Here is a 24,670-nt window from a genome sequence, read left to right as displayed (position 1 = left end):
GTGGGGTGCAGGCAGTGGCCAGGGGGCCAAAGTTGGGGCCACATCCAGGGGTGGGTCTGGGTCTAGGAGCAGGGCCGCGGCTTGGGGCAGAGGCTGATGGTGGGAACAGAGACGCAGCTGGGCTGCAGTGGGGGCCGGCAGCCAGGCCCGTGGCTACGTGCAGCTCTGCTCCCGGCCTTGACCCCAGCCTTGGCTCTGAGCCGGGAACAGAGCAGTGGCCAGCAGCCAAGGCTGGGGGCTTGCATGGGGCCGGGAGCAGAGCTGTGCCGAGGCTGGGGGATGTGGCTGGGGGCAGGACCGGAGTAGAGCTGGGGGTGGGGAGGGGCTGGGTGGTGCTCCCTCCCTGCCCCTGTGGGGGCTATCCTGGGCCTGCTGCAGCCCCCCGAATGTTCCTCCACACCCCCCTAGGGGTACACGCCCCACACTTTGGGGACCTTTGCTCTAGACTGAGGCAGCAGGAACATGTGACTGGACCAGAGCCACTCCAGGCTCCTGACCACCCCAGTTTACTGTTCCTCAAACTATAGGCAGGGTGCTAAAGAGCTGGTTCATTCCACATTATAGCACTTGGAAGTTACAGGCTGAGCATGAATGAACGCCAAGGGATAACGCAAAGCTGTCCTGGGGCTATCCCCTCACGTGCCCCACACAAATAGCCCAGTAACCCCTGGGTCATGGCTTCGCTCTCAGCTGGCCTCTCTAGCAGCAGCAGTGCTGGGAGCGCACAGAGCTCATGGCTCCTGCAGCTGTTTCCAGGAACCCCGCTCCTCAGAGATCTCATCCTCTTTGGATGGAACTGCTGCTATAGGTGGGAGCAGGGCAGTGACTGTGATAAGCACGGGATTATCTTCCCTGTCCCTTGCTCATGCCCCCCTCAACCAAAACTCCCCCCCTCCCCATTACCTTTTGAAGCAGTGCGCTGCAGTCACGACCCAGCAGCTGTGGATCAGTGTGGCTCCACACAGCAGACGAGTGTCTCTGTGAAACCCCTTTAGCCGCAGTGAGGCCTGCCATGGCCAACCACCTCTGAAAGAGAAACAGAGGAATGATGGGCAGCACGTACACAATGGCATGCTGCTGTCCTCTCTTGCCCCACCCACACTGCCCCATCTCTCCTCAGCCACTTCTCATCTTCCCTTAGTGCAGCTCTTCAGTCAAGGTAACGTCAGGAATCACCACTGGAGGGAGGTAGTTAGTGAAGCTGTACTCGCCACTGGGAGCACAATGAAAATCAAGGAGCGATTCCAGCAGTATCGCCTCCAGCTTCCGCAGCATTGACAGCCACTGCTTTGGGGCAGACAGGAAACAGGCCTAGGATCCCTGTCCTCAGCTTTGAAAGCAGAAACCAGCATTCCAAGTGACTTGGTGGGGACAGGTAACGAGGACTGGAGTCCGTGATGGACTGTCCCACAGGCACTTTGGAATACACACAAGTTGCAAAATGCAGAAAATAGAAACCAGTATTGCAATGCCTTTCAGCTCGCAGCTAGAGTCTGGGCATCACTGTTGCTTTAACATACATAATGTGGTGGTGGGACTGAGCATGAAGAATCTTGGACTTCAGAGAAAGTCTCCAGGAGCCCTTAGGGAAAGGGGTAATAGAACAATTGCAGCCCAAAGCTGGCAAGGAAGGACAATTGCTAGTATTTTCCAGGTTGCTTGTAGATGGAACAAAAGAACTGCCATACCAGATCTGACTAATGGTTCAACTAGTCTGGTATCCTGACTCCAAGAGAGGCAGGCACCTGATTTGTCTGAGAAAGGTGTAAGATTCCAACCACGAACAATAGGCAATTATATGTCCATGGCTGGATGTGGGCTTAAGTGCGGTTGCTGGAAAGAAGCAAGTCTAGGTACTACTCAGTTCAACAGTTTATGTAGAGTTAAAGATCAGTGGGCGTATTCTTATGTACAGATAGTTTATCTATGTTCCCCACATATGAAGGTGTATCCCTCGGTAACAGCATTCCTGCTGATTTGTAGCTATTATTCCTTAATTCAACTGAACATTAGAATACAGTAATATATTATTATTGCCCCTGTCCTTGTGACAGATGGCGCTTAGGCTAACTTCTTATATAATCCCACATAACTAACAATGATCCACTCTTGACAACTGTGATGCATGGCCAGAAAGGGTTAAACATCCTGCAAAATAAATAACCCTCAAAAAACCTGTGGAGGGATAATGTTTGTGTATTTACATATGTATGAGTAGGGTCAATGATATAATCAACAGTCCCTGTCTATGCTGTATTCTGATAATTCAGAGATCAAAAGAACATTCTAGTATTTAAATGAATTGTAAACACGGGATATCTCTGTATTCATCTCTCTTTGAGATGTATAGCAACTAACCTCTGAATGGTGGAGGAACAAGCAACTTGCCTTATGTTAATTCTATAGCTAAGTACCGGTGATGGACCTCCTTCAAAGTCATACTCATTACCTTTTGAACTCCAACTTGTCAAAAAGCACATGAAATTTGATAAAAGATCCTCGGGTTCTGATTCTGTCATCTCAGATCTGCTTAGGCTTCATCACGGGAAGTTTGAGTTGCAAGACTGAGTTCCCAGTTATGCTGGTACACCCTGAATATGATATTTGGACATCGGACTATAACCTAGGAACTATTTCTGAAAGAACTCTTTTTGCAACTACAAAGCTATAGTATGAATCTGAATCGCAATGAATTGAGATACCGGGAGGAAGCACAGGCAGGAATGTCTGTGAGGGGAGGGCTCCTGCCTCATACTGAGAATGAGGGGCGATCAGCAGGTTATCTCAAGTGCTTATATACAAATGCACAAAGCCTTGGAAACAAGCAGGGAGAACTGGAGGTCCTGGTGACGTCAAGGAATTATGACGTGATTGGAATAACAGAGACTTGGTGGGATAACTCACATGACTGGAGTACTGTCATGGATGGTTATAAACTGTTCAGGAAGGACAGGCAGGGCAGAAAAGGTGGGGGAGTAGCACTGTATGTAAGGGAGCAGTATGACTGCTCAGAGCTCCGGTACGAAACTGCAGAAAAACCTGAGTGTCTCTGGATTAAGTTTAGAAGTGTGAGCAACAGGAGTGATGTAGTGGTGGGAGTCTGCTATAGACCACCGGACCCGGGGGATGAGGTGGATGAGGCTTTCTTCTGGCAGCTCACAGAAGCTACTAGATCGCATGCCCTGGTTCTCATGGGTGACTTTAATTTTCCTGATATCTGCTGGGAGAGCAATACAGCGGTGCATAGACAATCCAGGAAGTTTTTGGAAAGCATAGGGGACAATTTCCTGGTGCAAGTGCTAGAGGAGCCAACTATGGGGGGGAGCTTTTCTTGACCTGCTGCTCACAAACCGGGAAGAATTAGTAGGGGAAGCAAAAGTGGATGGGAATCTGGGAGGCAGTGACCATGAGTTGGTTGAGTTCAGGATCCTGGCACAGGGAAGAAAGGTAAGCAGCAGGATACGGACCCTGGACTTCAGGAAAGCAGACTTCGACTCCCTCAGGGAACGGATGGGTAGGAACCCCTGGGGGACTAACATGAAGGGGAAAGGAGTCCAGGAGAGCTGGCTGTATTTCAAGGAATCCCTGTTGAGGTTACAGGGACAAACCATCCCGATGTGTCGAAAGAATAGTAAATATGGCAGGCGACCAGCTTAGCTTAACGGTGAAATCCTAGCGGATCTTAAGCATAAAAAAGAAGCTTACAAGAAGTGGAAGGTTGGACATATGACCAGGGAGGAATATAAAAATATTGCTCGGGCATGTAGGAATGAAATTAGGAGGGCCAAATCGCACCTGGACCTGCAGCTAGCGAGAGTTGTTAAGAGTAACAAGAAGGGTTTCTTCAGGTATGTTGGCAACAAGAAGAAAGCCAAGGAAAGTGTGGGCCCCTTAATGAATGAGGGAGGCAACCTAGTGACAGAGGATGTGGAAAAAGCTAATGTACTCAATGCTTTTTTTGCCTCTGTCTTCACGAACAAGGTCAGCTCCCAGACTGCTGCGCTGGGCATCACAACATGGGGAATAGATGGCCAGCCCTCTGTGGAGAAAGAGGTGGTTAGGGACTATTTAGAAAAGCTGGACGTGCACAAGTCCATGGGGCCGGACGAGTTGCATCCGAGAGTGCTAAAGGAACTGGCGGCTGTGATTGCAGAGCCATTGGCCATTATCTTTGAAAACTCGTGGCGAACGGGGGAAGTCCCAGATGACTGGAAAAAGGCTAATGTAGTGCCAATCTTTAAAAAAGGGAAGAAGGAGGATCCTGGGAACTACAGGCCAGTCAGCCTCACCTCAGTCCCTGGAAAAATCATGGAGCAGGTCCTCAAAGAATCAATCCTGAAGCACTTACATGAGAGGAAAGTGATCAGGAACAGTCAGCATGGATTCACCAAGGGAAGATCATGCCTGACTAATCTAATCGCCTTCTATGATGAGATTACTGGTTCTGTGGATGAAGGGAAAGCAGTGGATGTATTGTTTCTTGACTTTAGCAAAGCTTTTGACACTGTCTCCCACAGTATTCTTGTCAGCAAGTTAAAGAAGTACGGGCTGGATGAATGCACTATAAGGTGGGTAGAAAGTTGGCTAGATTGTCGGGCTCAACGGGTAGTGATCAATGGCTCCATGTCTAGTTGGCAGCCGGTGTCAAGTGGAGTGCCCCAGGGGTCGGTCCTGGGGCCGGTTTTGTTCAATATCTTCATAAATGATCTGGAGGATGGTGTGGATTGCACTCTCAGCAAATTTGCGGATGATACTAAACTGGGAGGAGTGGTAGATACGCTGGAGGGCAGGGATAGGATACAGAGGGACCTAGACAAATTGGAGGATTGGGCCAAAAGAAATCTGATGAGGTTCAAGAAGGATAAGTGCAGGGTCCTGCACTTAGGACGGAAGAACCCAATGCACAGCTACAGGCTAGGGACCGAATGGCTAGGCAGCAGTTCTGCGGAAAAGGACCTAGGGGTGACAGTGGACGAGAAGCTGGATATGAGTCAGCAGTGTGCCCTTGTTGCCAAGAAGGCCAATGGCATTTTGGGATGTATAAGTAGGGGCATAGTGAGCAGATCGAGGGACGTGATCGTCCCCCTCTATTTGACATTGGTGAGGCCTCATCTGGAGTACTGTGTCCAGTTTTGGGCCCCACACTACAAGAAGGATGTGGATAAATTGGAAAGAGTCCAGCGAAGGGCAACAAAAATGATTAGGGGTCTGGAACACATGACTTATGAGGAGAGGCTGAGGGAACTGGGATTGTTTAGTCTGCGGAAGAGAAGAATGAGGGGGGATTTGATAGCTGCTTTCAACTATCTGAGAGGTGGTTCCAGAGAGGATGGTTCTAGACTATTCTCAGTGGTGGAAGAGGACAGGACAAGGAGTAATGGTCTCAAGTTGCAGTGGGGGAGGTTTAGGCTGGATATTAGGAAAAACTTTTTCACTAGGAGGGTGGTGAAACACTGGAATGCGTTGCCTAGGGAGGTGGTGGAATCTCCTTCCTTAGAAGTTTTTAAGGTCAGGCTTGACAAAGCCCTGGCTGGGATGATTTAATTGGGGATGGGTCCTGCTTTTGAGCAGGGGGTTGGACTAGATGACCTCCTGAGGTCCCTTCCAACCCTGATATTCTATGATTCTATGATTCTATGAACTCATGTCTGTATGTATATTGATCTTTTAACCATACTCTCTCTCTGTTGTCTTTTAATACATTTTCGTTTAGTTATTAATGGCTGTAGCACGTATTTGGGTAAGATCTGAAACATTCATTAACCTGGGAGATAATGTGTCCCATCCTTTGGGATTGATGGAACATTTTCTGTATATGATGAAATAAAATTTACAGAAATTTTCATCATATTTGACATGGGTACTGGATAGAAGCCTGAGGCTGGATCACTTTAAGGGAACTGTGTTGTTTAGACTTCTGAGTAATCAGTAAGGTAATAAAGAAGCTGTTTTAGGCTGGCTTGGTAAATCTAAATATTGGACTATCCACCAGCTTTATGGGGATTGTCTGCCTCATTCTTTGAGGTTCACCCTAATTGAGTGACCAGAGCTAGCCCCCACTGGGACCCTGGGCACAACAACATCCCCTTACTTTTACAGCATTGCGGGATAAGGGAGATTATTCCCCTGGTAATTTGTACCAACTAATTGGGCGCTGATGGCAGCTTAAACATATATCAATAACACAGCTTGCTCCAAGCTGCTTTCTGTTAGGAGAAGTTGGCTGTGAGAGGCATCAGTTAAAATCTGGGCCAGATCATCAGAGACTCAGAGTCATCCTGGGTGTTTCTGGGTGGTCTGTGTATAATGAGTTAGCCCAGTGGCTCTGTTCCCAGGCAGAAAGCATCCCCGTCACTGAGAGCATTATCACAACTGGCATTAATTGCCCCCCATGATAGCCTCAGCAGAGGGGCCTCAGACTGAATTGGCCATGGAGACTGAACCACTCATACCCAGGTAGCAGGGGGAAAGCTTGCACGGCTACAGCCCCTATCCTGTGGGTACACAGAGTTCAGTCTCCAGGGCTGTTGGGCCAGCAGCACAGAACAGAAAATAGCAGCATCCCCATTCTGGCCCCCTATGGTATGTGGCTGTCCTAGGGAAACCTGCATCCTGTGGGAAGAAAATAGGGTTCTCCAAAGCACCATTGCCTCTGGCATGGCCTGACACATCCCTGCCTCCTTGCAGGCAAGTTGGTGCCAGCTCGGTTCTCCCCAGCCATCAGAGGACAGTACCTGAGGGACTTGTCTCCACCAATTATCCTTTTCTTGCGACGGTAAAGCAAGCGCCTCCCACACGTGCCAGATGCTGAACCTGCATAGCAAAACCAGAGCGGTTAGGCAGCCCCCCCTTTGCTTAACTGACAAACATCAAGCCACCCCCTGCCCCTTCTCCCTGGGATCCCTCATCCTCCAGGAAGTGGACTGGTCTGATTAAGAACTTTGCTGTGAAAGCCATATGTGCAGCACGCTTGTTTCTGTGGGGATGGTGAGAATGGTATTTGACCAGTTTACCAAGTTTACAGTGGTGCCAGGCCCATGCTCAGAAGGGGCCCCAGCCCGCTCCGCTTGTGCTGCACTCTGGCTCTGCTGTCCCTCCTTGGGGGGGAAGCGGAATAAGCCTCCACCTGCCCGCTGGCTCCCCTCCCCGCTGCCGGCCCGCCATGGCCCGCCGGCTGCAGCCTTCTCTTCACCCCTTGGGAGACCAACAAAGTAGGAGCCGGCATGGGGCGGCGGATGCCAGAACCTGTGCACACTGGAGAGCAGCATCTCCTCCCAGAGCTGGGTGTGCAGGGGGCCCCTGGCCAGAGCTTCCATCCCCCAGCAAGGCCGGACGCTGAGCCCTGCTTACCCCAGCACCACTCGGGCTGGGGATGGGAGTTGGATTGTGAAAGGGCTTTTGGAATGCGAGCTGCTCTGGATCCGCTAGCCCTGGGAGGAGACCAGGGGTGCAGGGCACGGGGGATTGGGTCTGTAGCGGGGTGCTGGGCTCTGTGACGGGGTGGAAGGTGCTGGGCAGTGGGGGAGATTTGTGTGTTTTGGGGTACTGGGTGGGTCTGTTGGGGGTGCTGGGTGATGGGGGAGGGTTGTGTGTTTTGGGGTTCTGGGCAGTGGGGGGGTCTGTGTAGAGTGCTGTGTAGTTGTGGTGGTGGGTCTGTGAGGAAGGACAGTGGGGGGTGGGGGAGATCTGTGAGTGTGTTGGGGCACTAGGCAGGGGGCGTTCTGTGTGGGATGCTTGGCAATTGTGATGGGGTTGTGTGGGGGTGCTGGGCAGTTGTGGGGCTGTGGGCAGGTGGGGGCGCTGCGCAGGGATGATGGTGTGCAAGGCACTGCATTTGTGGTAGGGAGTCTCTGGGGGGGTCTCTGGGTGGGGGGCACTGGGCATAGCAGATTGGGGGCACTGGACATAGTGATCTGGGGGGGTCTCTGGATGGGGGGCGCTGGGCATAGGGAGTTGGGGGCTGTTGGGCAGGTGGTGGGCTACGTGGCATGGCATGAGCCCGCCCCCGAGGGGAAAGGGCACACTGGCAGCACAGGGCTGGGTGGGGCAGTGTGCATCTGGCGGCTGCCGATTTGTAAAGAGTGCCCACACATTGGCCTGAGCAGAGCGGGGCCGCCCCCGCCATGCCCCATTGCCCCTGGCAGGCCCATAGCTCCAGGGACCTGACCTCTCCACACCATGCTCCATTGCCCCCATGGGGACCCACAAATACGTTTGGCGCCAGGCCCACAAAAGGTTAATCCGGCCCTGCAATTGACTGGAGGTGGTTACTCGCTGTGACTCTAGCTCCAGGCCTGGGGCAGGAGCCATTCAGCCCTTGCTGCAGAATCCACTTCCTCAGCCTGCTAGAGACCAAAGGGAGAGCACAGTTACTGCCACTCTGCATAGGAGGGCGCACTGCAAAATGGGGCAGAAACACTGGCTGCCTGGAGTTCCTGCAGGCTCAGAGGCACTATAAGGGGTGGAGCAGCAGTGCTGGCTGTGGGCAGCGCACAGTGACTCCAGGCCACATTTCTAACAGAAGACACTGAGACAAGGAGAATAGCTGCACTAGCTGCTGGGAAGCTCACATCTGCTCAGTCCCAGCTTCTCCCAACAGGAGACACTTCAGGGCAAGGGGCAGGAGCACCTGCGTGTCTGGTGTCTTGGGCCTTCTCTTCCATATAGTCGCAGATCACACCAGCATCTTCACTGTGCCAGCAGTTGTGAATCCCACTATGGGGCGTGGCGCATTCCCCCAGCGTGCGCTCTGTGCCGCTGCACTCCACGTTGTCTAGATGGATCGGGCCATGCCCCTCCCCAAAATATGCCATCGTCCTGGCTTTTGCTGCGCCGCTGCAATGAGACAAGGGATGACCCATCTTCACAGAGGGTACATCTACGCTGCAGCAGGGAGGCGTGGTTCCTGCTCGGGTAGACAGACTCGCGCTAAAAATAGCTGTGTAGCTGGGGTAGCAGGAGCAGTGGCTCAGGCTAGAGGCTCAAGTATGGACCCAAAGGGTCCAGGCAACTCTGTACCCAGGTGACTAGCCCAAGCTGCTGCCCGTGCAAACCCTGGCTATGCGGTTATTTTTCACACACTAGCTTGAGCGGAGCTAGCCTGTGTCTGTCTAGTCAGGCTGGGAAGACCGGTCCCAGCTGCACTGTAGACATACCCTGAGTATGAAGCAAAAGACTCTTGTGGCAATATTATCGGTTTCTCTGCATAGTCGTACACTATTCCAATCCTACAGCCTGCCCAGCACCCCACAGCTGCAGGGTGTGTGTGAGAGTACAGTTCTCCTGTACACACAGCAATGCTCAAACATACAAAACAGCCCAAATCTCCGTCCTGGTGAAATGACCCCTGCTTACAAGTTACACCTACTGATCCTCTTACCTGTAACCCAGCTGCCTGCAAACCACAGCTGCATCCCTGTCTGTCCAGCCATCGTCACAGACACTGCCCCACTGCCCATTCAGGAACACCTCTACCCGCCCCTCCTTGGTGCTCTCTCCATCCGCCAGCCGCACAGGGGGCCCTGCACGAGAATAAGCCCAGTGATCATAACAAAGGGAAACGCATTGAGTGAGACTTGGGGACCTGGACAGAAAGCTGAGATCCACAGAACTGACATCAGAAACCAGGAAACACCAATAGTTCAATTTATAAAGCAGCGTCCACCCCCTCCACCACATCCCTGCTAAATAGGTAGGGCACTGGGCATAAGAAATTAATTTACCATACATGGAATAACCATGAAGAGACTATGTTCTGAAAGCTGAATAAAGCGGGGAACATGAAAGGGCAGAGAAGGGGGGAAAGTTAATAAATATGGAGCCAACACTGGGCAAGTGCACATGCACCTTGGAAATAGAATGATGAGCTTATTTCAAGTGGGGAGAGAGGCTTCCTCCCCCTGGGAAAGGCCAGAAATCCTGCTGTAAAGCCAAATGACAAAATCCAGCTGAAGAGTCAGGGTATGCCTGCTGTAGGGAAGATCATGGGGAATCAAGCCTTGTGTACATGAGGAAATTGAACCAACTTAACTAAATCCATTTACATACCAATTTCATTAAATGGGTGTAACCCCCTTGCATGGACTCTGATTTCAACTTAACAGCCCCTGATATCCATTTAACCTAAGTCCATTTTTCTTTGCAAGCACTAATTTACTAAACAGTTTCTAAACTGGTTTAGTCAAAAGGGTACAATGTTCCTCTGTAAACAAGGTCTAAGCGTCCCGCTACTGAGCAATGGAATTCTGGGCAGCAATTGTGGCTCTTAGGGTTTCATTTCTGTTTATAAGGTGGAGTCACTGCCAGCAGAATTCACATGGATTTGCAAAAGAAAACTGCACATAGGGAAGGGGGAGATAGGCCAGCACAGTGGGGAGGAGAGGTGTCAGGGTGGGATCAAGGGATTGGTGGGGACATGAGAAGAACAGACCAATGGCCATGCGGAACATGCGTTAGAAAATGTAACCTCTTAGCGTCAGCAGGAAATGGTCGCACAGTGCATCACGTTTAGCATGTGGAACCATCAATTCAGTGGGATAACTGGGACTCTTCACAGCAGGTGCATAATCATAGCAGGAAGGCCACTGGAATCCCTTCCCCATAAGCAACCCCATCCATGGAGCAGTCCACAGGCTAGGAGTGCTCTTGCCCCTGCCTTAATCTCCAGAAGGGATGGAACAGTAAGCCATTCCCCGCACCCTCCACTGGAAGAGGCAGAGCAAGGTACCAGCAGTGCCTTCAATGATCTTGTTGGTTTCAGGGGAGCATCGGACCCCCACATCCTCGGCATGCGAGCAGTCATGCTGCCCCCAGTTGCTGTGTGGACAGTCCAGGAGAGAGAACTCTGTGCCTGTACAAGCCATGTCGTCCAGAAGGATAAAGCCTTGGCCAAGTGTGTACTCCCCCTCAGATGCCAGGCTGGCAGGGCCACTAGGAGAAGGAAATGGAAAAGCACGTCAAACACACCACTCCCCAGAACCCTGCACTCTGACCCAACTCCCAGATCTAGCTGGAGCCCTGTTTCCTCAAGAACCCACACAGCCAAGGAGACCAACATGGAGAAAAACTCAATGGTAAAAGAGACAAACCTTCGTAACCCATTCCATTGACTGACAGTCAGTGACATGGGAGAGAGTGAGGGAGGAGCTGGGACATCTCCATAGGCTCAGCTTCCCGGGGGACCTGATAAAACCAGTCCACTGCTTGGTGTCCATCGGTCATACAATCACACTTGCATGTGCTCTGCAATTCTCACTAGGGGTTGCTAGACTATTTTAGTTCTAAATCTCATCCAAAAGGCAGCACCTCCTCACACCCCTTTGGGGCATCAGTTCAGTACTGGCTTAAAGGGAAGCACCATCTCCACAATCACAAACACCACTGCAATTTTCCTTGCAGGTCTCTCATTCAAGTACTGAGCCAGCTGAACCCATCTGAACTGAGAGCTGATGAGCCCACACAGTCCAAGGTTATACAGCTGGAAGCGTAAGGAGTATCCTTTAGAAGCACAGACCTTTCTTTCTTTAATGGGAGGAATCCATGAAGGTGGCAACAGGCATGGACACTCTAAGTGGGCCAGGGACCAGGGTGACCAGACAGCAAGTGTGAAAAATCAGGGCAGGGGATGGGGGATAATAGGAGCCTGGTCACCCTATCAGGGGCAGAGATGCTCATGCTTAGCATTGCCTGGGAATGGGCACTGGCACTTGCCCAGCTCTCTAACCCGGAAGGTGCCCGAGAAAGGATTCACCATTTCCTGGGAAGGCTGGTAGCAGGGAGATCAGCTCTCTAACAAAGCACGGGCAGGAGATGCTAAGGCCCAGCTTTCCCAGTGAGGGGACATGGCGCCTAAACCTTGCCAATAGGGAACTTAGTCACCTGTAAAACCAGTTCCTCTATAAATACCATCATTACAGTACCTGAAGCCCAGCTGCCTGCAGACCACCTGGGCATTGAGAGCCGTCCAGCCGTCATCACACACCGTGCCCCAGTCTCCCCTGTAATAAACCTCCACCCTCCCTTCGCTGGGGGTGCGGCCTCCTGCCAGCCTGACTGTGCCCTCTGGAGAGGATGGGAGAGGAAAAGGCAAGCAATTAGTAAAGGAGAAAGGAACCCTCCTCTGCTGACGGCTGTGTGCAGTCTGAGAGCGGGAAGAGAGAGAGAGTGTGTGCTAGACTCAGCAGAGGAACACGCCATTACTTTGCACAAAGGCCTTGCAGATGTGCTCGCCCACAAGGCACAGGCTAGTACTCCCCTCGGCCTCTGCTGCACCCATGCAAGACAGTGGGAAGGCTACATTGTCTGGCTCTGAGTTGCTCCTGCCTCTGCCCCACTGTGCACCCAGGCCCAGCAGGAAGGAGGTGCCTGCTCTGGAGGGGGGACAGACTATACCTGTTGAAAGGATTGTGGAATACAAGAGTGGGACAGGATGCACAGGGAGAGGTGAGGTGGATCTGTACCTGTGAAGGGGTCACAGGACACTCCTGCATCCTCAATGTGATCACAGTTTTGCTGTCCCCAGTTATTCTTCTTGCACTGGTCCAGTGACAACTCGTTCCCTGAGCACTCCACTTCATCCAGCAGGATTGGGCCGGATCCCTGCCCATAGTGAGCCCAAGAGAAGGCCTTTGGAGTCCCACTACAGAGGACACAGACACACACAGAGGGAGGGAAGATACACCCTCCCCCCACTCTAGCCTATGTGGGACACAAAGTCTTGTGCATAGGGATGCTACTTTGGTTGGGGCCCTAGCTACAGCACAGGGGCTGGGAGTCCGGGATCCTCTAGCTCATTCCACAGCTCATCTGCATTTCAGTCACAGTGACCTGCCCATTCACTAGCCCAATGTGAAACCTCAGTATCTCAAAGATGAGTTTGCAATTGGTACATGACAGTAAATAAGTAAAATCCATTTATTCATGTCTGAACAGTGGTGACATGATTACATCATATCCTGGCAATTTTCTGGCAACATGGATGATCTAGAAACATGGCAGGTCAAGGATGACATTTCAACAACAGGGATGGGCAAAACTCCAAAGGTTCTATCAATATTACGCCTCAAACTCCCAGGGCCAAGATTTTCAAAAATCAAATCTACAGTTAGGCTCTGAAGTCCCTATTTAGGCACCTCTATGAGTGACCTGAGTTTCAGGGGTGCTGAGCACCAAGCAGCTCCCATACAAAGCACTGAAAAGTCTAGAGGAAGGTGAATAGGAGCTGCCTCTACCTCTCGTGTGGCACAAGGACAAAGGGACAGTCAGTGAAACTGAAAGGCAATCCAATTAAAACTGATCAAAGACAATATGCACCATTCACATGTGGCAGGTGAAGTGCATTGTGAAAGGTATTACTGAGGCTAAGTGACTGGAAGGATTCATCAAAGGACTAGACATTTACATGGATGACAAGAACATCTTCCCTCTGACACAGCTGCTGTTGGCCACTGTGGGATATGGGATCCTGAGCTGGATGGACCATGGGTCTGATTTATTCTGGCAATTCTTACGTCCCGAAGTCTCCCCGAACTCCATCACCAGCCAGAAGGGGACTTACCTGAACCCCAGTTGCCTGCAAACCACCTCGGCATCCTGGTCGTCCCATTGGTCATCACAGATGGTGCCCCACTTGCCGTCGTGGTAGACCTCCACTCGCCCCGCGAAGCTCTCCTTTCCCCCAGCCAGCCGCAGTGGGGCACCAGCACCTGCTCTTCAGAAAAGGGAGCAAGCAGAAGAGAGAGAGTGCATCTGATGACTGGGGATGCAGACCCATTACAGGGCTTCAGGATGAACCAGCCTCTGCCCTGGCCTCTCCCAGCCACCTCTGACCACTAGTGACCGTGCTGTTAGCCCTCCCCTAGTGGTGGTGGTGGGGCTGTTTGCCAAGAGATGGCTCACCAAAGGCGAGGCAAGGCACAGACATTCAAGGGATGTCAATGAGCAGGGGCTATGCTCCCTGGGGCAGAGGCCTGGCTCAGGGAACCCCTACCGAGGGTGAGCTGCTCACTGCTGACTTTTTTCATTGTTTAGGAACAGATTGTGGGAGAAGTGGGGCAGCTTCCTTCTCCCCCCACATGCCTCCCCTCTGCGTGCTCAGGGCTGGGAGGGCGTGGCTGATCCTCAGCTGGAAACTGGTGTCCATTTTTACTGCAGTAAGTAGACCAAGCCAAGCCTGCGCCATCTTATCCATCCCCGCAACTTTGGCAGCTGAGATTTTATATCCTGGTGGCAACACTGTGAATTGGGACACTTGGCACTGAGGGATGGGGGTCCCAGCTCCTTTCCCTGGGGATTTACCTGCAGGAGGAACGCACTCTGCTGCTGCGATTCCCTGGTTACAGGCTCCGGACGCAGCCTCCTGGTAGCCACACTGCAGCAGGGCCTTCTCATCCCCATGGCAGTTTGCTGACTGCAGACGGAGGGGAACCGGCCCCAAGGCAGCAAGGAAGTTCTTCCTAGCTGTGCCTATCTCACTGAGCACAGAGAGGAGAGCACAAGGATAATACTAGCATCTCTGGCACTATCTGAGTCACCATCCCCCCTCTCTGTCACTCCCACATTTTCACATGGTGCCTGTGACCTGAACCTACATTGGACCCCGGCCACAATGTACTGTATATGCACCAAGCCCAAAGAGGCGGGCATGCACCCAAGGCTGCCATCTGAAACCAAGTGGCAAGCCACCAACAGGCACAGAGGCCTTCCCTATTCCCAGCAGCTGTTGTGGAAGACATAAGGAAGTCACACAGAGAGGATCACGCCTCAAAGGCAGAAAGTAGTGAGAGCAGGTGGGTCTAAAGGACGGATATGCTCGTCATGCCAGCGATAAAGAACGAGGCACAGAAACAAACAGCAGGGAGAGAAGCAGGGCCGATTCTCTGCAACATGGGTTCGCAAGGAGGCACATGAGGACCCATCCTCCCCCTTTGGAGAAGATGAGTCCTGAAACTTCTACTATTTGTAAAGTGGGGCCTCGGCTGGAAGAGGATTCAAATCACTGCTCTTAGGGAAGGCTTGGCAAGCAGCTTCTCCAGGGGACACTGGCAGCTCTGTAGGACAGTGTTACAGGATCCTGACTGGTTTTGCTCTTTGTGGAGCTTGTTAGCTGTAGGCAATGTCTTAAAGTGCAGCTGCACTCATTTCCATTGGCCTCAGTTATTATAAACGCAAGGCTGGGGGTAAGTAATTAGCCAGTCATGGGCCTTCCTTTTATTTTCATGGTCACATGGAAGTTAGTGGATCCTGATTGACCCTCTTTTTTCCTTCCTTCTTTCAGATAGAAGCCCTGCCCGCAGCTCAGGTAGACTCATACATCACCATGGAGTGTGGCCAGCTGCTTGAAGGGAGGGCAGCAACCTCTGAGACGGGGCAAGTTCAGGAGGAGACAAGAGCATATTTCTCCTCCCCCTGGAGAATCTGGGGCAGTGCTGAAACACCCCGAAGGAGGCAGATCGGCGGGCATAGTGACCTTGACCTCCAAGAATCCAGGAGAGCCCCTTCGTAGGGGGAGAACCTCCCCACTTCCAAAGCAGGGGGCAGCTCAGCAGACTGACTGTTGAGACCTCAGAGCTAAGCATGAGCTCCTGGCTCTTCCCACAGAACTGGTGGCACTGTGTCAGCACTCCCCTTCTGGGGGCCCTTTGAGCTTTTCACTGGGTCCTCCAATGTGATGAAAGCTGCTTTGCCAGGTCACTAGCCAGCACCACTCCCAGGGGATACAAAATTCAGTAGAAACCTTCCAGCCCAAGGCCAAAACCGTCCTGCCACACAGGCAACCTTTGTGCCAGGTTGCTCCTTTCTCAGAAAGGCTGCAGGTTCCAGAGGGAGGGGCCAGGCCTCCCTGGCAGGAAGAGGAGCCAGTCTCTCACCTGCTGTGGGAGCAGAGCCAATGGGATTTTCACCGTTATTTCATGTTGTAAGGCAGGTGGGGGTGCCAGTGTGAATTAGCAAAGCCTCTTCCTTCTCTCCAGACTCTACCCCCTCCCTGTTCCGGTGGGAGGGGAAAGGGATGGGGCTTGGGAGGGAATCTCTCAGAGAAAGTCACTGAGGTTTGGTAGTCTAGACTCTCTTCTTGCAGTGGTGACTGAGGGTCTGGACAGGGGATGGGCCATGGCCACAGAAGGAAAACAGCAGCGTACATTCAGCACTGCTCACTGGGAGACCAGGGGACAGAGCAAATTCAGACACCAAGGAGGCAGAGACTGTTCTCCTTTGTGGGTGATCTCTGGAATCTGCCTCTAAAGTTCCTACCTGACTCCCAGCTGCCTGCAGACCACGCTGGCATCCCAGTCTGTCCAATGGTCAGCACAGATGGTGCCCCAGAGTCCGCTGAAGTACAGCTCCACCCTGCCACCTTCAGACAGCCGCACAGCACCTTCCGAAAGAAAGACTCTGATGCCAAAGTGCTCCCTGCTGCACTCTCAGCAGGCACTGTGCAAGATGGCTCTGGAAACGGACTGGATACCCTGATTTCCCATGCTGCGGTTGAGCTGCAGCCAGCCTCTCTCACCCCCATTTTCCAGGGCAATTCCTCAGGCAATGCTGTGTGGAGAAGCACCACACCGGCACCTTCCCCACTTGGGTGACAGCTGTTTGGGAGGCTGGCCTTTGCCACCTTCTTTTGAGAGCCAGGGCTGTACAATGGATAGAGCAGGAGACTGAGGAGCCAGGAGGCCTGGGATCTGCCTTTAGCACCATGCCTCAGTTTCCCCATCTGTGAAATAGGGATAACTCCACTTATTCATCTTTGTAATGAGCTGTGAGGTATAGACTGTAAAGGGCTTTAGGTATTATCAATCTCTGAAACTCCTACACTGAGACACTTGATTGTGTAACCAATCAGGAATTTTGAATGTGCACTAGACTGCCCCCAAGGTCAATGGCCCCACAGGAAGCGGTATGACTAGAGGGCCAGTAACAATGGGCTGTTCCTCTGCAACTGCACCAGGAAAGGGAGGAGGCAGGAATTCACTCCCTTTAAAGTGCTACAATAGAACAGATCTCCATCAGCACCTGGAAACCTCCTCACGCCACTGAGAGTTACTGGGAAGGGCCTTCCCCACACCTCCACCCATGCTTTGAGCAGTGGAACAGAAACACACAGCTATACTCTGCTGGCCTCAAATAGAAATGGCTTTGAGGAAAAAGAAAGTGACGCAGGAGGGACGGGCAGGCACACAGGCCCCACCCATACGAGGCACCTCTCATCTGGAGGAAGCCATATTTGAAAGTGTTTGTGCCAGTGGGGGGAGGTGGAGCCTAGTTTTGTTGAAATGGTGTTTTTAAAAAGGGGTTGAAATACCGTTTCCTAACACATTGCAAATAAGGCTGTGAGGCCAAATGTTCAAGGGATCGGCACCCACAACTGGGGCCAGAATTTCTAAAGGGCTCAGCTCTCACTTAGGCACTGAAATAAGGGGCAGATCGTAAAACAACAGTCACTTCCCTTGCGACACTAATAGCCAGATTTTCACAGAAGGCCAGCTTCTACATATTTCTTCTATACACTGCTATAGTTACACCAGTATAATTATAAACTGCTATAGTTATACTGGTATAGCTCCCATGTGGCCACTCAGCCCTGGTCTACATTATGAGTTTAGGTCGAATTTAGCAGCATTAGGTCAATTTAACCCTGCACCCGTCCACATGACCAAGCCTGTTTTGTCGACTTAAAGGGCTCTTAAAATTGATTTCTGTACTCCTCCCTGGCAAGGGGAGTAACGCTAAAATCGACTGGGTCAAATTTGGGGTAGTTTGGATGCAATTCGATGGTATTGGCCTCTGGGAGCTATCCCAGAGTGCTCCATTATGACTGCTCTGGACAGCACTCTCAACTCAGATGCACTGGCCAGGTAGACAGGAAAAGCCCCGGGAACTTTTGAATTTCATTTCCTGTTTGACCAGCATGGCGAGCTGATCAGCACAGGTGATCATGGAGTCCCAGAATCACAAAAGAGCTCCAGCATGGACCGAACGGGAGGTACTGGATCTGATCGCTGCATGGGGAGATGAATCCGTGCAGGCAGAACTCCGTTCCAAGAGACGAAATGCCAATATATATGCCTAAATCTCCAAGGGCATGATGGATAGAGGCTACAACAGGGACACACAGCAGTGCCACATGAAAGTTAAGGAGCTGAGGCAAGCCTACCAAAAAACAAAGGATGCAAACGGTCGCTCCAGGTCAGAGCCCCATACATGGCATTTCTATGATGAGCGGCATGCAATTTTAGGGAGCATCCCTACCACTACCCCAACACTGTCCATGGATACCTGCAAGGGGGGAGCCCCACGCAACAGGGATGAGGATTTTGTGGATGAGGAAGATGATGATGATGAGGAGGTTTAGTATAGCGCACAGCAGGCAAGCAAAGAATCCCTTTTCCCCGGCAGCCAGGAACTGTTCATCACCCTGGAGCCAATAACCTCCCAACCCTCCCAAGGTGGATTCCCAGACCATGAAGCAGGAGAAGGCACCTCTGGTGAGTGTACCTTTGTAAATATAATACAGGATTTAAAAGCAAGCGTGTTTAATGATTAATTTGCCCTGAAGACTTGGGATGCATTCACGGCTAGTATAGTTACTGGAAAAGTCTGTTAACGTGTCTGGGAATGAAGCGGAAATCCTCCAGGGACATCTTCATGAAGCTCTCCTGGAGGTACTCCCAAAGCCTTTGCAAAAGGTTTCTGGGGAGGGTGGCCTTAGTCCATCCTCCATGGTAGGACACTTTTACCACACCAAACCAGTAGCAAGTAGTCTGGAATCATTGCAGAACAAAGCATTGCAGCGAATGGGCCTGGCCTTTGGTGGCATTCAAGCAACATCCGTTCTTTATCTCTTTGTTAGCCTCAGGAGAGTGATATCATTCACGGTCACCTGGTTCAAATACAGGAAATTTGTTTAAGGGGACATTCAGAGGTGCCCGTTCCTGCTGGGCTGTTTGCCTTTGGCTGAAAAGAAATCATCCACGCTGTTAGCCACACGGTGGGGGGAGACCTGTTCATGCTGAGCTGTTCACCTTTGGCTGACAGGGATATTTCCTGATACTATCCATGCAGTTGTGGGTGTGTGTGTGTGAAGCGATCATCCCAGAGAACTGGGGAGCTGGGGTTGGGTTGTGCTGCACATTCACCCCAAAACCACAGCCCCTCCTTTTAAATGGCCAACCCAACAGGCTTTGCTTGGTATGGGAAAGGAGGGCGCTCCTGTTTGAAACTGTTCCCACGTTTTGAAGGTTGAAGAAGCCAAAACCCTTTGCCTTACCATGGCTGCCTGCAAGCCAAATTCTGTTGTGCAGCTGAGTGTGTGTGATGTCTCACACCAAACTGGCAGGCACTCAATATAAGAGGCAAAATGCGACCTTGTACCAAAAGCACATGTGCTATGTAATGTGAATCGCTTGCTTCAGTGTGAAATAGCCTTCCCTTTGTTCTCTAAAATGTATCTTTTTAAATACTACTCTCCCTTTTTTTCCTCCCACAGCTGCAAATGTTTCTACGCTCCCCCTATCATCTCCGTCCCAGAGGCTAGCGCAGATTACAAGGCGAAAAAAACGCACTCATGATGAAATGTTCTCAGAGCTCATGCAGTCCTCCCACACTGAAAGAGCTCAGCAGAATGTGTGGAGGCAACCAATGACAGTCCAGGAAAGTGTTAAATGAATGTGATGAGAGGAGGGAGGAACGCGATGAGAGGAGGGAGGAGCGTGATGAAAGGAGGCAGGATGCAATGCAATGAGTCTAATGGGGAAGCAAACTGACATGCTCGGGCGTCTGGTGGAGCTGCTGAAAAGGCAGCAGGAGCACAGACCACCACTGCAGCCCCTGTATAACCACCTGTCCTCCTCCCCAAGTTCCATATCCTCCTCACCCAGATGCCCAAGAACGCAGCGGGGGAGGCTATGGGCACCCAGCCACTCCACCCCAGAGGATTGCCCAAGCAACAGAAGGTTGGCATTCAATAAGTTTTGAACTGTAGTGTGGCCTGGTCCTTCCCTCCTCCCCTCATCCACCACCCCACACCGTGCTTCCCTTCTCACTCACCCCTCCCGGGCTATTTTGCAAGTTTTCCCCCTATTTGTGTGAAGAATTAATAAAGAATGCATGATTTTGATACAATAATGACTTTATTGCCTCTAGAAAAGGAGTACTTGTGGCACCTTAGAGACTAATAAATTGGTTAGTCTCTAAGGTGCCACAAGTACTCCTTTTCTTTTTGCGAATACAGACTAACACGGCTGCTACTCTGAAACCTGTCTTTATTGCCTCTGAAAGTGGTGATCAAAGGAGGGGTCGGTCGGTTGGCTTACAGGGAAGTAGAGTCAACCAAGGGGGCGGGTTTTCATCAAGGAGAAACAAACAGAACAGTCATACCGTAACCTGGCCAGTCATGAAACTGGTTTTCAAAGCTTCTCTGATGCGCAGGGCACCCAGCTGTGCTCTTCTAATGGCCCTGGTGTCTGTCTGCGCGTAATCGGCCACCAGGCGATTTGCCTCAACCTCCCACCCCACCATAAACATCTCCCCCTTACTCTCACAGAGATTGGGGAGCACACAGCAAGCAGCAATAACAATGGGAATATTGGTTTCGCTGAGGTCTAAGTGAGTCAGTAAACTGCTCCAGCGCGCTTTTAAATGTCCAAATGCACATTCTACCACCATTCTGCACTTGCTCAGCCTATAGTTGAACTGCTCCTGACTACAGTCCAGAGTACCTGTGTATGGCTTCATAAGCCATAGCATTAAGGGGTAGGCTGGGTCACCAAGGATAACTATAGGCATTTCAACATCCCCAACAGTTATTTTCTGGTCTGGGAAGTATGTTCCTTCCTGCAGCTGTTCAAACAGATCAGAGTTCCTGAAGATGCGAGCGTCATGCACCTTTCCCGACCATCTCATGTTGATGTTGGTGAAACGCCCCTTGTGATCCACCAGTGCTTGCAGCACCATTGAAAAGTACCCCTTGCGATTTACATACTGGCTGCCAAGGTGGTCCAGTCCCAAGATAGGGATATGCGTTCCGTCTATCACCCCACCACAGTTAGGGAACCCCATTGCAGCAAAGCCATCCATTATAACCTGCACATTTCCCAGAGTCACTACCCTTGATAGCAGCAGCTCAGTGATTGCGTTGGCTACTTTGATCACAGCATCCCCCACAATAGATTTATCCACTCCAAATTGATTCCCAACTGACCGGTAGCTGTCTGGCGTTGCAAGCTTCCAGAGGGCTATCGCCACTCTCTTCTCAACTGTGAGGGCTGCTCTCATCTTGGCATTCTGGCGCCCCAGGGCAGGGGAAAGCAGGTCAAAAAGTTCCATGAAAAAGTGCCCTTACGCATGCGAAAGCCACTGGGAATCATCCCAGACCTGCAACACTATGTGGTCCCACCAGTCTGTGCTTGTTTCCCGGGCCCAGAATCGGAGTTCTACGGCCTGAACCTGCCCCATTACCACCATGATGTCCAAATCGCCAGGGCCCATGCTTTGAGAGAAGTGTGTGTCCATGTCCTCATCACTCTCGTGATCGCACTATCGTCGCCTCCTCGCCTGCTTTTGCAGGGTCTGCACACACTGCAGGATAATGCGCGAGGTGTTTGCAATGCTCACAACAGCAGCGGTGAGCTGAGCTTGCCGGAGTGTGGCATCTGCAGAAGAGCAGAGTTGCAGTGGAAGCGATGGATGATGATGGTTGCCACGAGAATAGATATTTATACAGAACAACAAGAAGACCTGCGAGATGGATTCATGGCACCAGGAGAGCTGAGTTGCAGCGGAAGTGGTGGAGGACGATGGTTAGCACCACGCACATTTCCCGAGGAAGAACACAAGTACCCGGGAGCACATGACAGACAACATGGAGAAATTTGCTATTGAGACAAGAGCAGCAGAACAGAGTTGCAGCGGAAGCGGTGGATGATGACAACGGTTAGCAGTCCTACTGCACCGTCTGCTGACAGCAGTATGGCGTCTGCACAGAAAAAAGGCGTGAAATGATTGTCTGCTGTTGCTTTCACAGAGGGAGGGACGACTGACGATATGTACCCAAAACCACCGCGATAATGTTTTTGCCCCATCAAGCATTGGGAGCTCAACCCAGAATTCCAATGGGCAGTGGAGACTGCGGGAACTGTGGGATAGCTACCCACAGTGCAATGCTCCAAAAGTCGATGCTAGCCATGGTACTGTGGACGCACTCCGCCAACTTAATGCACTTAGTGTGGACATACGCAATCGACGGTATAAAATCGATTTCTAAAAATCGACTTCTATAACATCGACCTAATTTCGTAGTGTAGACATACCCTCAGTCTTCATCTACACTGGTACTTTTGTTGGTCAGGGGTGTGAAAAAACACACCCCTGACTGACATAAGTTTCACCGACAAAAGTGCAGGTGTGGATAGCGCTGTGTCGGCAGGAGAGGCTCTCCTGCTGACATAGCTAATGCTGCTTGTTGTGGGTGGTTTAATTATGCCAGCAGAAGAGTTCTCTCCCAGGGGTGCTGGAACAATTTGTATAGTGGAGGTACTGAGAGTCATAAAACCAAACTGTAAACCCTGGATATGATGGGAACCATTTCAAGCCAGGGGATGCAGCAGCACCCCTAGTTCCAGTGCCTATGCTTTCTTCTGCTGGTGAAGAGTGGCTACAGGGGAGCTGGTACAGCTGTGCCATTGTAAGGTTCATAGTGTAGACATAGCCTCAGACTCCAGAACAAGGGCTTGTCTATACTTAAAATGCTGCAGCACCACCACTGTAGAGCTTCAGTGAAGATGTTACTTACACCAACAGGAGAGGTTTTCCCGTCTGTATCGGTAATCCACCTCCCCAAGAGGCCATAGCTAGGTTAATGAGGGAATTCTCCCATCGACCTAGCACTGTCTACACCAGGGTATAGGTCAGTTCAACTGCGTTGTTCAAGGGGGTGGATTTTTCACACCCCTAAGCAACATATTTATAGCGACCTAACTTCCTAGTGTGGACCAGGCCTACGAGTGGCTTCTTTTGACTTTAGCTTATATCTCTTTGGAAGCAGTTTAAGATAAGCTGAGAAAGATGCTTTTATACTGGCATAAGAGTGTCCACACTGGGGTTATAAATTCACACCTTACCTTATACCAGTATAATTTTCTCATCGAGACAAGTCCTTGGTTAGTGGCCTAAACAGAAGCCAAACTTTTCTGAAAATTCTGACCAACTACTGTGCTGTGCTCATTGCTCTGGGTCCAACACCAAGCTGTATGCATCTTGGCACCTCCACCTACCCTCTCCCCCCACGCCCCCACCCGCCCATGGATAAGGTCTGAGAGCATGCAGCCAAGACCCCCAAGCCAAGCGATGCTGAGGGGTACTTACCCTGGTTACAGTCACAGCTGGCCCAGCCAATCACTCCAGAAGCAAGCCGGTAGAAGCACCAAGGCGTGGCTCCCCCGTCTGGATTTCTGCAGTAGTTGTGGTTCCCTAAGCCCCTGTCTGGGTACTGCTGGACATAATCAGGGAACTCTGCCCAGTTCAAACACTCCGACCCAGACTCAGTGACAGCCAATGAGCCATTGTAATACCCGAGGGGCCCAATGCCACACAAGCCGGACCCTGGAGACAGAAAGGAAGCTTTCAGGATGGCTTGCTGCCAAGAAGGGCTTGGATAAAGCCAGTATGTGTCACATAACAGCCCTCTTCTGCTGGCTCCTTCCATTTCTGCAACATTGAACCTTCATTTTCTTTTACAAATCAAGACTCTCTGCCCTGGGATTGTGAAGAAAGCCTTGTAAATGTGATCTAATCAAATGTTTCCTGAAAAATAATAGCACTGAGAGCTGTGAACTCCCCTATCATCTGAAATGAGTGTTAACTCTGGACCCTAATGAAGACACCCCGCTATTTTGGGATGGTAGGCAGAATGCAAGCTCCACTAATACTACTTCTCACCCCACCCACTCTGACTCCTGAATAAGATACCCCTACATTTGGACATAAGCCTACTTGAAAGCCACACTTTATCTTTGAGATGAGCCAGACCCAGGCCCCTGTGAAATCAGATTCTGCAAAGGAGGGGGTGAATTTATAGTCCCCCCATGTGGAGACTCTTATTCCAGCATGCACTACATGCATGTTCTTTATTTACATGAGTACATCAGTTTGTCTATTTGAAAGCAGTGGGTTTACGGGGAGTACAGCAAACCCATTCTAAGCAGGCACAAAAATCCAGACCAGTGTTTATACAAAATTCCTGCCTGTGAAAAAAATGTCAGTAAATTAAATATGTAGTTTTTGTGACAGATTGAAATCCTCCTTCATTCATCTGGAATAAGAGAGGGAAAAACACAACTGGCTTTCTATACCAGATAGGTCTCTCCAAGTGCAACATGTGGGAGAAGACCCTGGAATGAATTTCAGTATAATAGCTCTATTCATTTAATAAACAAACAGAAGCCAATACCCTTAGCAAACCCTTCTGCAACAGCAAGGATAAATATGTCCTGTACGACAAAGAGCTGATGTGTACAGAAGAATTACACTGTGCCATTGACCTTGAAAACAACAGAGAGGTTTGCAAGCCCAGCTGGAATGGGCTGTGGTGCCATGTATATCAGCAGGTACAGATACACTGTGAAGAAAGCAACATAAATGTCTAGAGAGAGTCACTTGGAAGACGATCTGTAGCCTG

General features: G+C 51.0%; 1 protein-coding gene across 1 annotated transcript in view; it reads right to left on the bottom strand.

Moving 5' to 3' along the window:
* LOC144267801 (neurotrypsin-like) overlaps window positions 1-24,670 on the bottom strand; it is a 29,136-nt gene that overhangs the window by 1,707 nt on the left and 2,759 nt on the right. Inside the window, exons 3-13 of the mRNA XM_077822107.1 lie at window positions 23,359-23,595; window positions 16,249-16,372; window positions 14,296-14,471; window positions 13,556-13,703; window positions 12,459-12,637; window positions 11,919-12,060; window positions 10,727-10,929; window positions 9,380-9,521; window positions 8,630-8,835; window positions 6,735-6,813; window positions 904-1,026 (exon numbers count right to left, since the gene is read on the bottom strand). Coding sequence (XP_077678233.1) covers window positions 904-1,026; window positions 6,735-6,813; window positions 8,630-8,835; window positions 9,380-9,521; window positions 10,727-10,929; window positions 11,919-12,060; window positions 12,459-12,637; window positions 13,556-13,703; window positions 14,296-14,471; window positions 16,249-16,372; window positions 23,359-23,595 — 1,759 coding nt within the window. The remainder of the gene's footprint in view (window positions 1-903; window positions 1,027-6,734; window positions 6,814-8,629; window positions 8,836-9,379; window positions 9,522-10,726; window positions 10,930-11,918; window positions 12,061-12,458; window positions 12,638-13,555; window positions 13,704-14,295; window positions 14,472-16,248; window positions 16,373-23,358; window positions 23,596-24,670) is intronic.

This window comes from Eretmochelys imbricata, chromosome 7 (assembly GCF_965152235.1).
Source record: "Eretmochelys imbricata isolate rEreImb1 chromosome 7, rEreImb1.hap1, whole genome shotgun sequence".
In the NCBI taxonomy this organism is placed as follows: domain Eukaryota; kingdom Metazoa; phylum Chordata; order Testudines; family Cheloniidae; genus Eretmochelys; species Eretmochelys imbricata.
The sequence above is the reverse complement of the archived record's forward strand: the minus strand, read 5'-3'. Positions and strand labels throughout refer to the sequence as shown.